The sequence below is a fragment of the Anolis carolinensis genome, chromosome 1, assembly GCF_035594765.1.
Source record: "Anolis carolinensis isolate JA03-04 chromosome 1, rAnoCar3.1.pri, whole genome shotgun sequence".
Classification (NCBI taxonomy): Eukaryota; Metazoa; Chordata; class Lepidosauria; order Squamata; family Dactyloidae; genus Anolis; species Anolis carolinensis.
Window position 1 is genome coordinate 70552921 of NC_085841.1, and position 16287 is coordinate 70569207.

The 16287-nt window shown below is 40.8% G+C and overlaps 1 protein-coding gene across 4 annotated transcripts in view; it reads left to right on the forward strand.

The window, feature by feature from the left end:
- The window catches only part of prkn (parkin RBR E3 ubiquitin protein ligase), a 990653-nt gene that overhangs the window by 825182 nt on the left and 149184 nt on the right, over positions 1-16287 (forward strand). For all 4 annotated transcript variants that reach the window (XM_062968968.1, XM_062968967.1, XM_062968966.1 and 1 more), the window contains exon 8: positions 13418-13479. In XM_062968968.1, the coding sequence (XP_062825038.1) occupies positions 13418-13479 (62 nt within the window). The remainder of the gene's footprint in view (positions 1-13417; positions 13480-16287) is intronic.

The following is a 16287-nucleotide window of genomic DNA, read 5'->3' on the forward strand; positions in this document are numbered from 1 at the left end:
TTTTTTTTTAGGCGATCCCTCATAGGTCGAGGAAGATTGTCTTCCATTTCTGGTGTCTGGGGGTGGGTCTGTAGGTGGCTGAAAAGACCTATTCTTGACCCGCATGTTCTCCCGCAGCGAGGACATTGGTTTCCAGGTGGAAGGCAGTCCCGGTCAGGGTTGGCTTGACGCTCCTTCTTCTTGGCACGTTTCTTCATTTGTGCCTCTTCAAACTCGGCAGCACTGCTGGTCACAGCTGACCTCCAATTAGAGCGCTCAAGGGCCAGGGCTTCCCAGTTCTCAGTGTTTATGCCACAGTTTTTAAGGTTGGCTTTAAGCTCATCATTAAATCTCTTTTCCTGCCCACCAACATTCTGTTTTCCGTTCTTGAGTTGGGAGTAGAGTAACTGCTTTGGGAGACGGTGATCAGGCATTCGGACAACATGGCCAGTCCAGCGGAGTTGATGGCGTAGGAGCATCGCTTCAATGCTGGTGGTCTTTGCTACTTCCAGCATGCTGATATTTGTCTGCCTGTCTTCCCAAGAGATTTGCAGGATTTTTCTGAGGCAACGCTGATGGAAACGCTTCAGGAGTTGAGTGTGACGTCTGTAGACCGTCCACATTTCGCAGGCGTAGAGCAGGGTTGGGAGGACAATGGCTTTATAAACAAGCACCTTGGTATCTCTTCAGATGTCCCGATCATCAAACACTCCCTGCTTCATTCGGAAAAATGCTGCACTCGCAGAGCTCAGGTGGTGTTGTATTTCAGTGTCGATGTTGACTTTTGTGGAGGGGTGGCTGCCAAGGTAGCGGAAGTGGTTGACATTTTCTAATGTTACACCATTAAGCTGTATTCCTGGCATTGCAGAGGGGTTAGCTGGTGCCTGTTGGAAGAGCACTTTGGTTTTCTCAGTGTTCAATGAGAGGCCAAGCTTTTCGTATGCTTCTGCAAAGGTGTTTAGAGTGGCTTGTAGGTCTTCTTCTGAATGTGCACATACTATGTTGTCATTGGCATATTGGAGGTCTGTAATAGATGTTGTGGTGACTTTGGTTTTGGCTTTCAGTCTGCTGAGGCTAAATAGCTTGCCATCTGTCCGATAGATGATTTCCACTCCGGTGGGAAGCTTCCCATCAACAAGGTGAAGTATCATAGCGATGAAGATGGAAAATAAGGTAGGGGCAATAACACATCCCTGCTTGACACCTGATTCCACCTCAAATGGGTCACTTTGGGAGCCGTTGCTGTCCAAGAATGTTGCCATCATGTCATCATGGAGGAGCTGCAGGATGTTCACAAATTTGTCAGGGCACCCATTTTTTTGGAGGATGGTCCAGAGAGCACTACGATTCACTGTGTCGAATTCCTTTACAAGGTCAATGAATGCCATGTACAGAGGTTGGTTTTGTTCCCTGCATTTTTCTTGCAGCTGTCATGCAGTGAAGATCATGTTCACTGTTCCTCTGGAGGGGCGGAAGCCATTCTGGGATTCTGGGAGGGTTTCTTCTGAGACAGGGAGAAGGTGGTTTGCAAGGATTCTTGTGAGGATTTTCCCAGCGGAGGTTAGAAGATACCGCAATAGTTTCTGCAGTCTGTTTTATCCCCTTTCTTAAAAAGGGTGATGATGGTGGCATCCTTGAAGTCTACTTCGATTTTCTCGGTCACCCACACTTTTTCAATGAGCTGGTGGTTCCAGGTCCATCCTCTTTGAAGATTTCAGCAGGGATCCCATCAGGTCCACCGGCTTTGTTATTTTTTTGTTGGCTGATGGCATTGCTGACTTCTTCCAAACTAGACAGTGCTATAAGCTCATCCCTGGCTTGTTGTTGCGGGATTTGTGAGAAGGCCTCTTCAGCCACGTTGGAGCTTTCTACTTTAATATGAAATAATTACTGTGGTAATCCAGTCCAACCCAATTCTGCCACTGGACGATACAATCCAAGCACTCCCAACAGATGGCCAACCAGCCTCTCAATAATAATAATAATAATAATAATAATAATAATAATAATAATAATAATCATCATCATCATCATCATAACAACAACATACAGTCCTAAGGTTAGGAGACACCCCTAAGCATCATCCAGTTCAACTTCCTTCTACCATGCAGGACGACACAAACCAAGCACTCCTGACAGATGGCCATCCAAGATCTGCACAGTAATAATACAATTCGAATCATAGAATCAGACAGTTAGGAGAGACCCCTAAAGGCCATCCAGTCCAACCCAACTCTGCCATTGGATGATACAATCCAAGCACTCCCAACAGATGGCCAGCCAGCCTCTCAATAAGAATAAGAATAAGAATATCATACAAGCCTAAGGTTATCAGATACCCCTAAGGATCATCCAGTTCAACTTCCTTATATCATGCAGGAGGACACAATCCAACCACTCCTGACAGATGGCCATCCAATATCTGCACAATAATAATACACATTGAACCATAGCATCAGACAGTTAGGAGACACCCCTAAAGGCCATCCAGTCCAACCCAATTCTGCCATGCAGGACACAATCCAAGCACTCCCAACAGATGGCCAACCAGCCTCTCAATACTAATACTAATACTAATACTAATAACAACATCATCATACAATCCTAAGGTTTGAAGTGACCCCTAAGGATCATCCAGATCAACTTCCTTCTACCATGCAGGAGGACACAATCCAAGCACTCCTGACAGATGGCCATTCAGCCTCTACATAATAATGATGATGAAGATGATGATGATAATAATAATAATAATAATAATAATAATAATAATAATAATAGAAGAATAGAATCCAAGAGTTTTGAGAGACCCCTAAGGGCCATCCAGCCCAACCCTTTCTACTATGCAGCAGGACACAATCCAAGCATTCACAACACATGGACAATGTATAAATACTATACAATACTACACAGGGACATAGACCCTCTCTACCCTCACCACTTTCACAGTACACAAACAACCAAATGCATACTAAACATAAAGACAACCATACAACAGACATTCAATACCACCACTACCTCAACAATTTCTCACCAACACCACCAGACAACGCCACAGCAACGCGTGGCCGGGCACAGCTAGTTTGTTATAAATTAACTGTTGGATCTCTTTGTCATTACCGTCAAACCAGTCTTGATGTTTCTTAGTTTGATATCCAATGGTTACTTCACAGGCTGTGATGATGGAGGTCTTCAGTTTGTTCCAGTGTTCCTCAATGTTTTCGGGGTGTCCTATGGGTAGATGGTCCTTGAGTGTTGTTTGGAGAAGGGCTCGTTTGGAGGGCTCCTGAAGGGGTTGGGTGTTTATTTTGCATCTTATTTTCCTTCCTTGGTGGCACTTTTAAGATGACTGGAAGAAGCTTCATTTCACTTTGAATTAAATGTACCCTCTTCAGTATCATTGTTACTTTTCATGTTTCAAATTCAGCCAGCAATTTATCTTGAGTCTCTGCCAAAATTCATTGTGATAACTTCAAAAAGATACTCTACATGATATTAACTATACTTTTGTTCCGAGAAAGTGAATAAGAAACATAATCTTTTTCAATCATGTATTGCCATTCCAAAATCCATCCAAACACTTATTCACACTGACACCAACTCTTGTTCTGTGTACCCAGTCTTTGTCTCAGGCCCTGTCTTCACTGATCATTTAATACAGTTCAAAGCTAGGGTTGTTGTATGTTTTCTGGGCTTTATGGCCATGTTCCAGAAGTATTCTCTCCTGACATTTCGCCCACATCTATGGCAGGCATCCTCAGAAGTTGTCACAACCCCTGTTCAAAGTTAGCTTTAAACTGTGATAGTCAGACAACAAGGTTCTCCAAAAGCATGCCAAAGACAGCCCTTAGTGCAGACCAGTGCTTTCTTTTTTGTGTAATCACCATCTGGGACTAAACTGGTTCCAGGATTTCCGGTGTAATCTTCTGCAAAAACACTTTAAGCAATACTGTTTTGAAACTCGATTAAATGGTAAACATAGACGTCTCCCCCTATACATGAATTTCTTTGAGAATATTCTCAACACAGCTGAGAACTCTGTGACATAATGCTGTGAATGTCATGGGACAATCTAACCAACACTAGAATTTTGTACAGCTACAAAGGTGTCTTCTGGATGTGCAGTAGCAAAAGGCCATGTGCAGCCAAGGAGTGCCTCTCACTGGCTGCCCATTTGTTGGCAAATCAACATCCCTACTTCACCCACTCCACCTGGATAACCTGGCAATGGGGAAATATGCCAGCCAATTCCCTCCCCCAACAAGGAACCTGGCGCCCTAAGTCAAGTGTTGCTTTTATTTAAAAATGTAAACTGACATGCCACTGAAAATGCCTATAGGGGTTCACAATCTAAATAATAAAAGATATTGGATGTCCTGTTTAATATTGTACACAATTAGTACATATGAATTCAGTACCATAAACATTTGAAGAATATGTAGAATACCAGAGCATTAGACAAATATATTAATTAGCAGTACCCACTTAATGTCACCAAAAGGTAGAACATAGAAAATTTGTCAGTTGAAACATACAATAATATTGTCTTGTAGCAGGGAGATAGTACAGCAAATGCTCACAAATGCTAGAAATAAATTAGGGGTATGCTTACACTGCTTGAGTATTCACTTCTCTTTAGCCTTTTTTGCATGTCAGGAGCAGAGCACTGCACCATAGCTGTTAAAGTGGTTTCAAACTGCATTCATTCTACAGTGCAGATTTTGTGTGTGTCAGGAACGACTTGAGAAACTGCAGGTCACTTCTGGTGTGAGCGAATTGGCCATCTGCAAGGATGTTGCCCAGGAGATTCCTGGATGTTTTACCATCATGTGGGAGGCGTCTCTCATGTCCCCACATGGGAAGCTGGAGCTGACAAAGGGAGTTTACCCTGCTCCCCAGATTTGAGCTGCCATCCTTTCGGTCTGCAGCCCTGCTGGTATAAGGATTTAACTTGTTGCACCATCGGGGGCTCCCTCTTTAGCCTGATTGCAAATGTTCTGTCTCTTTTCTCTCTTTGCAGCTTTTTTTCATCATATTTCTTTTTGGCCAACGCATTCCTGTGCACCATTTCTCAAAATGGTTCATAGATGGAGCCACACAATGAATAAAACTGGGATACATCATGAAGAGCAGTCAAAGGCAATTCACCCAGAGTTTCCAGTGACAAAAGCAATCCTAGCAAATCTGATTATTTTGTCAAAGCAGGCTTTCTTTCTCCTTCTTGTCACTGCAGCATCCTCAAATAAATACCTGGGTCTAATGATGCTTGAACCCATGTATGAAAAGCATCCCTTCTCTTCTCTGGCTCCATATATGACTCACAAATACAGCCTTAAGATTATTCAAACACCAGCTGCTGTGTTGCTCCTTGCCTGTTACAGATAGAAAGAACCATTTCGATTTCACATTTCAAGAGGGGTAGCAGAATAAATATTTGCTCTGTCTTCAAATCGCTTTACCCTAAGGGGTAACAATATCAGGCTATTAGTTAAAAGGAGTGTTCTCAATTTAATTCTGCTTTTAAAAAGTGAATGCCTTTTTGCCTTCTACTTGTTCTAGTACTCATTCCAACCTCTAATAACTAGGAAACAAAATTCTTAGGCAGTTGGTTTTTACTCTGTGGTGACTTTTATTCCACTATAGTTAGTCTTTCTCTAAGAAGACAATTTCTCCTCTTAGAATCCTTCTCACCACGTGCTGAAAACTCCTGACCTCTGTCTAGCATTCAGAGAGAAAAGTCTGATAATCATCAAAGACACTTGCCAGCATGAAGGTAGACATCCAAGAGCAGAACTTGCTTTGGAGATTTCAAGTACTTTTTGAATGAAAGATAAAGAAAAATACCTTTTCTTGAACTGGGCTGATTGTGCTAAATGCTTAGTATGCCATCAGTGCAAGGCGCCTCTCACCCCATATTCATGCCACGGGGTTTGTACTGTAATATTTATGGAAACAGTGCCAGTAAAGCGGGAATGTGTTTCAGAGGATGAAGGTTACAAATACACTCCTTTTTAAAAGGCTTTGATGTGGCTTTGTTCTGAAGGCCTGCTGTACCTACAGCCTCAAGCTGGAAATGGTAGAGTTCTTCCAGATTTAATAAATATCCATTGTGTGGTTTTGTGTGCCTTCAAGATGGTTCTTTTTGTCATGAGGAGGATAAAGACATGGTTGTCATAAAAGTACAAGTGTCCTTTCTATGGAGAATGTCATTAGGTAGCTGTGTCAGTAGGTAGAGGCCTCATACTAAACTAGAGACTTATCTAGAAATTAAATATACCAGAACTGTGACTTACAGAGACCCTTGCACCAACCATTTCCACCTCTCTCCAAGCAACAGCAGAAAACTTAAGAAGTCAGCACAGCTAGCTACCTTTTCATATCCATGGGGGGTGGGGAACCTTGTGCTGTTAAATGGGCATTGTGCCACTGGAACCGTTGGCTCATGTCATCTCTGCTCTTTGATGTAGGATTGAGATGTTTATCTTATTGGAGCATAGTCACCTGCATTTTTCCCAAATCATATCTCAGGATTTCCCTCTGTGCCATTTTCTTCTCATCCTTTTTCATTATGGTGGACCTGGTAGTGTCCTTGTCTAATTGAGAAGTAACATATGTTTCCAGCAATGGGAAGGGTTAGAGCCTCCGGTGGTGCAGTGGGTTTAACCCTTGCGCCGGCTGACTTGAAGGTTGGGTTACTGACCTGAAGGTTGGGTTACTGACCTGAAGGTTGGGTTACTGACCTGAAGGTTGGGTTACTGACCTGAAGGTTGCCGGTTCGAATTCAACCCGGGGAGAGTGCGGATGAGCAGCCTCTATCAGCTCCAGCTCTATATGGGGACATGAGAGAAGCCTCCCACAAGGATGGTAAAAACCCCTGGGCAACGCCCTTGCAGATAGCCAATTCTCACACACCAGAAGCAACTTGCAGTTTCTTAAGTCACTCCTGACACGAAAATAAAGCTATGGGAACTAGGAATTCTTGACAGGTAATGCCATTTTTTATTCATTGTTCTTAATTCATTCTGAGCTGTTATGTTCCCACTGGGGCCAAGATGATTTTAAAAGGCATCCAAGTTTCAAACATAACCAAGTCATCATGATTTAAAATTGGCTATGTAAGAATCATAATAGAAGACTTTCAGATTGTTATTAATCCTGTCCATTACCAACTGCTTATAAGAATTATGGGAGTGGAAGGAAATGAAAAGATCAAATTAACTGTGCAAGAATAACTACATTCTCAAATGTCAATGGCTTTCTTTTTTCTGGGTCCAGACTATATCTTTGTTTTGAGTTGTTCCTAGGATCTTTTGAATCATAAATCTATTTTCAGTGCTTTATTATTATTTTATTATTTCTAAACAATGACATTACAGTAGGCATAAAGTTATTGGAAATTAAAGTGAGCAAATGCAGAATATTGTTAATAAAAAACAGAGTAGCAATTAAAAAGCAGCTTGCTGTCTCTTGTAGCTTGCTTCTCTCTTCTTCCTTCATTGTACCAGCATCCAGATTTCCTTCAAAATAATTTATCAATTCAGTCCATTGCTATTTATTTATTTATTTGCTATATTTATATCCTGCTCTTCTCAAACCCAAAGGGGACTCAAAGCAGCTTAAACATAAGCAACAATTCAGTTCCTTAAAAACAATGTACAATTAAATAAACATTAAAATTAAAATACATTAAAACATTTAAAAACATTACAGTCACTATTAAAACCTCACTATCTGCAATCGTAATCCAGGCCATTCCAGTAGTCATTGCACGTAATTCCAAATCAATCTGTTGCACTATAATTATTCTCCAAAGGCTTGACCCCAAAGCCACATTTTCACTGTGTTTCTGAATGTGAAGAGGGAGTGGGCTGATCTAATATCACTGGGGAGGGAGTTCCATAGCCAAGAGGCCACTACTGAGAAGGCCCCGTCTATCGTTCCCACCAGTCACCCCTGTGAAGGAGGCGGGACCGAGAGCAGGGCCTCCCCAGATTATCTTAATCTCCAAGATGGTTCTGCCATTGTTTACTTGTGTGAATCTTGAATAGATGGGATGGAGCATCCAATTGTTTGTATGTAGTTTTCAATACATTATTTTCTAGTTTTGAAGTAAGTTTTTAAAGGTGGCAAATAGAAAACCTAGTGCTGGTGGCATTAGTGCTGGTGCCACCCAATATAAGTAATTAATTGTGTCCTATGGACCGCCTCTCATCATAGACCACTCCATGATATTGTAGCTAAAATATCAGAAAAAATATCTAAGTTGGCAACTATAAAAACCACCAGCAACAAAAACAACAATGCATACTTGGCCTGCATGCAGATAAAATCACTTGATTGAAAGTGTCATTGTAATTGGGTTGTAATGACAGCTTTGATTTGAACACATGCGCATTAGAAGATTTAAAAGGTACATTAGTATAGAGTTCAGCTTTGCATATATATATATCAATCCAGTACATGTAAATTGGGCTTTAAAAAGATTTTTGCTGTTCTATTTAACTATGAGGATTTTTTTATTAAAAAATAAATTTGAGCTGAACCACTGCACAACATTTTTACAGGCAGTCGTTCTGTTGTCACCTCCCTCCGAATGTGTCACGCAGTGTGGCTTACACCCTCGCATATACAGCCGTGGGGCAGGGGGTCAAATTATAAAAAGGAAGCACTTCTGGCAACATAAAATTTCTATCATTTGGGCTGAGCTGAGATTAGAATGAGGAAAGCAAAATCATTCACTTTATTTTCAATATTTTGTGCACATGGTTTGTAAAAAAAAAAAATCTTCCTAAAATGCCAACATTTTCCCCATTTCATTTTTTTCCTTACAGATTAGCAAGAAAGTATCTTTGAAGCAAATAGCTATAGCAGTTCATTTACTTAGAGTAATTTATCTTTAAAGCACCCATTAAAATGGAAACTGCTTCTGCTAGCAAAGACCAGAGCCGAACACAATCAGTCCAGCAGCATTTTCCTCACTGCAGCTGACACACAGTATGTACATTGCCAGTAAGGCCTTTCATGTCATTTGTTTTATCTGTTCCATTCTCTAGCGAGACGCTCTTGGCAGGTGCTGTGCAAGCACATTAGCTCTTGTACACAAATTGTACACTTTCTGCTTGTGATATCTCATGAGTGAAGAGACAGGAGGACAGTTAAAACAACTTTCCTAAGACATTTGTTAGGTTAAACTCCAAGCAAACTTAAAGGCAAGTAAAAGCTATTGTTCAAGGTCCTGGACTTCGACCTAAGAACCTGAAGTTTAAAAAATCACAACTTGGGGCAAATGTGTGGTTTTGGGCATGACAGCATCTCACAACCTTAGAATAGATTTTTTCAGAGGAAATGTGAGGGATGGGTATTTGAAATAAGTTGCCAGAGAGTGGCTACAGTTCCATGTTTTAAGTACACATGGTGGTGACCCCAGTTTTCTTAAATGTGTTAAACAATCTTAACTGTCAATGGGAATGTATGTGGAGCCCCCGGTGGAGTAGTGGGTTAAAGCCTTGTGACTTGAAGGTTGGTTTGCTGACCCGAAGGCTGCCAGGTTCGAATCCAACCCAGGGAGAGCGCGAATGAGCTCCCTCTATCAGCTCCAGCTCCATGCGGGGATATGAAAGAAGCCTCCCACAAGGATGGTAAAACATCAAAACATCCGGGCGTCCCCTGGGCAACGTCCTTGCAGACGGCCAGTTCTCTCACTCCAGAAGCGACTTGCAGTTTCTCAAGTCGCTCCTGACACAGAAAAAAATGGGATTGTATTTCACACTGGCTTCTTCATCCATCATCCAATTCTCATATCCTGCATTCAACTTGAAGAAGAGCATGCATGACATTTGTTAGGGTTCTTTCCGTAATTTTTACTAATCAATAAAAGCAATTAAATTCTTTGATGAGCAGAGTAGACTAGGTCATTCTATCAATTGATATTCACTAGAGGACAACTGTGTGAAAAGTGGACATTTTTTGCTGGCCCTTGGTTTATTAGGGATACCTGGTGTTATTAGCTCTTCAAAACATGCTTTTTCTAGTCTTGGATCATGTTAAAAATATACAAATCAGTTGCAAGGTAGAAGAGCAATTTATAACCTAGCTGTTACCTTGAGAGACACTTGATTCCAATCAATCAGTCAATCAGTCCTTGTTCTCCTTAACTTCTCATTGTTTCCTTCCCTGAAATATTACAATCCTTTTGTTTTCTGCTGTCCGTTAACAATGAGCCATTTTCTGCTTGAGCTGATCTGAACCCTTCAGCCCAACATCTTTTCTTTCAAAAGAGGGCAAACCTTGTGAAAGAGACAAGGTTGCTCCAAACCTCCAAACCTTAATTAACTCTAGTACAATGAAGTCGCTAAATCCTTTGGCATCAATGTCTGACACCTTCAGAGTGATTACAGTGTCATAGAGGTACACTTCTTCAGCAGTGGATCGGACATGAGAAGGATAAAGGTCTTACACTTACATCAGAATTCTAATTAATTTCAACAGTTTAGAGATTTCAAAAAAGCTGGAGGGATGAATTGATATTTATGAATACATTGTAATATCAGTGCCATTTTGGGAGCCTTGTTTCCACTGCAGATCATTAGGCATAGATCTCTTTTATTTTCAGTCTACATGCAAATTCCAGCTTGTTGTTGCGTGCCTTTAAGTCATTTCCAACCTATGGGGCCCAAAGGCAGTCATAGCATGTGGTTTTCTTGACTATATTTGTTCAGAAGAGTTTTGCCATTGCCTCCCTCTGAGGTTGAGAGTGTGTGGCTTGCCCAAGGTCACCAGTATGTTTCATGGCCAAGCAGGGATTCAAATCCTGATCTCCAGAGTTATAGTCCAGAGCTCAAATCACTACTCCTGTACCACTGTCTGATATTAAAAATTCAAAACACTGGCAATCCCTTGTTAGAACACTTCTCGTTTCCTCCTTCAAGCATTTAAACTGGACACTAAAGGGCTAAAGGAGGAGTGGGCATCTCACTAGACCTCAGTGACAGCTTGGTGGACCATTCCAACATCATGTTTTTTAATAGAGTTTCTATACTGAAGACTGGAAAGAGTCCCCTCAAATATCAGCGACTGTTTTCAAGATGCTTGCCAAAAAGTGAGTTAAAGTCACTGTATGAATAAGCAGAATTGGGGGAAAACAAAAAAAGTAAAATTTGTTAAGCTCTAAGCTGCTATCAGAGCATAGCTACAACTGTTTTCCCCAAAATAAGACAGGGTCTTAGATTAATTTTTGCTCCCAAAGATATTTTAGAGCTTGTTGTCGGGGGCAATCTGATTTTTCCAAATGGACTTTTTAAATGAACTATATCTAGGCCTTTTTTTTTTTTTTTTGAAATAGGTCTTATATTTCGAGCATCCTCAGAAATGCTGAAAAAAGATGATAGGTCTTATTTTCAGAGTAAGTCTTATTTTGGGGGAAACAGGGTATATTTTAGTGTTAACTGCCCTGGAAATCATTAGTAAAATTGTATGAGTTGTTTTCCTCACCCCTTTACTTTTCATGGGGTGCAAATTCCTGCACTGCCATGAACTATATACATTTCTAGAAAATACCCTACATATTAGGGTCATATAAGTTGATCTCAGGAAGTCATAACGCCTTTCATTGGTATTTCCTGTTCCACTTTAAAGCCATTTATTAATACCCTCCCTTTTCCTCTTGAGTCTACAAACTGATAGTATTAATGAATTCAAAAGAGTTCTTCTGACCTTTGATTAACAAAATATTTTACAATTTAAGAAATGTTTTGTTAGAATGCTTTCTTTAAAAACGAACACACAGCATCTTTCCATAAGGGGTATTTGTGCAGCACTTCTTTCAAAATATATACTCTGAGAATTAACTATTTCTCATATTCCCAGAAAGCTGACATTTTCTCGCAATGGTCCATAGTGACAGAGAAAATAGATGCAGGAATTAGATAGAGTTAGGGAATAATAAATGCATCCATAGCAGTAACTCTTAACCGTTTTGTATTTTAACCATGACATTTTAAGGAGGTTTCATAAAGCTAGAGCAGGTTTATGTATCACTGGTTGCATTATCTTCCCTTCAAAGAGTTCAAGGTGATATTGTGTAGCTTCCTTACTCTCCACTTCATCATTACAACATCCTTGTGAGGGAGGTCAGGCTGAGAAGCTAACCCAGTCTTACTGAATGAATTTAGTAGTTAATGGAGACTAGAATCTTGTTCTTCCAACTCCAACTACAACATTACAACCTCTAGTACACCACTATGGACCTCCTCCTAACATAAATCTTCCTTACAATAATTCAGTATATAGTTGGGCCTTTTTCATGGCAATATGGTATAGGGATTCACATTACCTGTCCGCACGTATCTCCCTCTATGAACCATCTCGAAGTCTAAGATCGTCTGGGGGGAGCTGCTCTCGGTCCCGCCCCCTTCGAAGGCGGGATTGGCAGGGACAAGAGACAGGGCCTTCTCGGTGGTGGCCCCTCTGCTATGGAACTCCCTCCGCAGGGAGATTAGATCAGCCCCCTCCCTCCTGATCTTCTGCAAAAAAGTGAAGACATGGCTCTTTGACCAAGCCTTTGGAAATCTGGTGCAGTAATAGATATGAAACATATGGAACTGACCAGTGGAACGGCCCGAGCTACGCCTATGCATCATGTGATTTACTCTGCTGTTCAGAGTTAAATGTTAATGGTTTTAATTGTATTTTTAATGTTTTACTTTTTAAATATTTGTTTTTGTACTCTGTTTTTTAAAGGCATTGAATTGTTGCCATGTTGTGAAGCCGTCTTGAGTCCCCTCCAGGGTTGAGAAAGGCGGGGTAAAAGTACTGTAAATGAATGAATGAATGAATGAATGAATGTCACAAATTCCAGTGATCATTGCACACCAATACCTTTGGGTATGCAAAACAATCCAATAAATAGGGAATTACATCCCTTACTTGGTTTGCCAAAGACATCTCATACCTCTCATGGAGGAAGAGCATTGACAGCAGTGATATATGATGCTTCTTTCACATGTTTGAACAAGGAGTGGAGAACCAAAGTAAATTTCCTATAAAATCCAAACCCTTGCTCATATTAATGGACTATAATGCCCATCCCCAAGCCTGCTTCAGTCATAAGTTTGGGTTTTAGTGAAAGGCAAAATGTTACAAAGAGCCATCCCCAGCAAATCTCCTCCTTTCTCTTCTTTCTGTGCAAGAAAGGACAGGCCATAAAGTAGAGCACAATCCATCAAAATATCCCTAACATGTTCTGAAATACGGTATAGCTGGATTGTTGGCTAATACAGTATATCTCCTCCAGTTTCAATAACATTTTATGATGCTACTTAAGCTTGGTATCCATCTTTGGTGCTCCATCCCTGTGCCGGCTGGCAGTATATCACTCCCCCAGAGCCAATGAAAATAAGTTCTAAGCTGTATTTCTCTGTGTTTCTCTGTTTCTTTACTGCAGTTGGCTGTCCAGATTCCTTGATTAAAGAGCTGCATCACTTCAGAATTCTGGGCGAGGAGCAGGTGAGTTAACATCTGAAAGGTAGCTCACGGTGTCATAAAAGACAGATGCTAATGAGACAGCTTCTTTCTCTCTCCAGAGAGGCAGTGTGTGTCTCATACCCCCCCCCCCCACACACACACACACCTGCTGCCCTGAAATTGAGGAGGGGGACACACACACATACATACATACACTTTTAAAAAATTCTATCCATCAACCTCGACAGATTATTAATTGGTACATCTGCTATCTGCCACAGCTTTTCAACTCAGGACTCCTGCAGTAAACAGGCAGTATAAAATGGGAGACACAAGGAGGAGGGTGAGGTCTACCTAAACAGCAAATGGATATTAAAAGCTTGGTACTTTCTACACATTTTTGCCCTTTTTAAAACTTCTAGTCCCATTCCTCAAACTCTGCCTATTGGCTATTTTTTTGAATTCAAGAATGGCCATACAGCCTGTAAAACTCACAGCAACCCAGTGATTCCAGCCATGAAAACCTTTGACAATAAATCCACATTTGGTAGGAACAGTAGTATGACTAGTGCCTCTTCTACACTGCCATAAAACATCCAGATTATCTGATTTGAATTGAATTATCTGGCATATATTCCAGCTCATATAATCCAGCTCAAAACCGATAGTGTGAATTATCTGCTTTGATCATCTGGGTTATATGTAGAAGGGGCCTAGGGTTGCTGGATCTCATGTCCTGGTCCCAAGTCTGCAATTTCCATGGCTTATCTTCTGGTAGGAGGCAAGGGCACAAAGTCTCCAGTTTTTTCTTGGCTCATAGAGGGAAATGCTATGTGCAGATCTCCAGCCATGCCAGTCGATCAGTAGCCTACCACAGTTTGCAAGGTTTGATTTGTTGCTGCATTGTGCAAAGACCCTTTGAGAGCTCTGTGGGCCCTTCACACAGCCCTATATCCCATAATATCAAGGCAGAAAATCCCACAATATCTGCTTTGAACTGGGCTATCTGAGTCCACACTCAAATAATGTGGTATTTTCTGCCTTGATATTCTTGTTGTGGTAATCTCTGAGCAGTTAGACTTAGGTTTAACCCTCTCTGGGGGAGATTCCACCAAAATGCAGCAGAGTAGCAAAAGCTTTCAAAATGCAACAGTTACTTACACGGGGTGAGCAAAGAGAAGCCTTTCAGCTTAGGATGGCAATCAATTGCAGAGTCTCAGTAAAAGTTCAAAAAGTATTTATTCAGGTAAAAAGAACTCCATTGTAGATAGAAAGGCTTGGGAGCTGTCTAGTCTACTCTAGACTGGTTTCTAAGGAAAAATAAGAAAGGAAAAATAACAAACATCTAAATAGTTACATATTGTCAGGTGGGATGGCGAGATGATGCTTGTTAGCTAGAAGGACAAAGGAAGAAGAAAGAACCAAAATGGTTCCAACCTCATGGTCCAGTTTATTGGGGCCATAAAAGACATTCTGACTAATGAGAAGTTAGTGCCCCTAAAGATTCACATTTCTACTAACTTCAAAGTAAGGGATGTGATGTACACAGGATAGAGTGAAGCACAGTAAAGCCTATCTAGGCATGCTTTGGAAACAGGGAAAGGATTCCCTCAATCTAACTCTATCATCTATTTGACTACATTTAGACTTGAGTAGTCCAGGGTGATTCCCAACAATTCTGGGATACAGGGCTGTGTGGAAGGGCCGTGTGTCTTGACTTAGGGCCCTTCTACACTGCCATAAAAATCCAGATTATCTGCTTTGAACTGGATTATATGGCAGTGTAGACTCATATAATCCAGTTCAAAACAGATAATGTGGATTATTTACTTTGAACATCTGGATCAAATTGAAGTGTAGAAGGGGCCTTAGGGGCCTTCCACACAGCCATGTAACCCAGAATATCAAGGCAGAAAATCCTACAATATCTACTTTGAACTGGGTATCTAAGTCCACACTGCCATATATTCCAGTTCAAAGCAAATAATGTGGGATTTTATTCAGCTGTGTGGAAGGGGCTTGAGAAGAAATCCTGTCATTTTAGCTTGATCTGGAAATGGCCCCTTTAGCTAAGATTTGCATTTTGATTTCCAGGTGGCAAAATATGTGTTTTCTCCAACCCCCTCTCTTGCTTGGTGTGTGTGTGTGTTTAAATGACAAGCTGTGAGCATCTGTGGCTGGTATTGTGGCAGGCTGCATTTTGTAGGAAAATTTTCTTATCCCTTACCTGTATGACCTTTACTCAAAATCTTATTTTTCCATGAAAGTGTTGATAGGACATGTTCTGTTTGACATTTGCTCTTTGCTAACAAGATTATTAACAAGATGATTTGGCATGCTGAATAAGACCTACGTGGTATGAACTAGGAACATGTCACCTGAGGATAGTGCATAAGTGGACCAAACTATGGACACTTCATCAGATGTATTGAGTAAAGAGTTATATAAGTTACAAGGCAATTATGCATGTCCAAAAGGATTATAATAATCAGCGAATTCCATTGTTAGTTAGCTTTCTTGGCATGAGCTAACATTGTCCACCTGCTCTTGGCCAAAAGGAAACTTTCCAAACGAAATTCCACAGCAGTATTTAATGCATTACATTTATTAATATAGTCAGAAATGCCCCTAAATCTTAGGTTTGGTTTTAAAGTACCAGAACTTGTGATAATCCTGGACCAACATCCTGACTTTGCAGAAGGCTTAAGATTTGCATTAAAGAGAACAACCACCTAAAAGTAATTCTTAAGATTATTATTTCTATGGTCATAATTCTTGGAGTGGTGTAGGTAGACCAAGAGCTTAGTAGCAGCACTCATATTTTAATGCCTAAAAATGTTTCCTGCACAG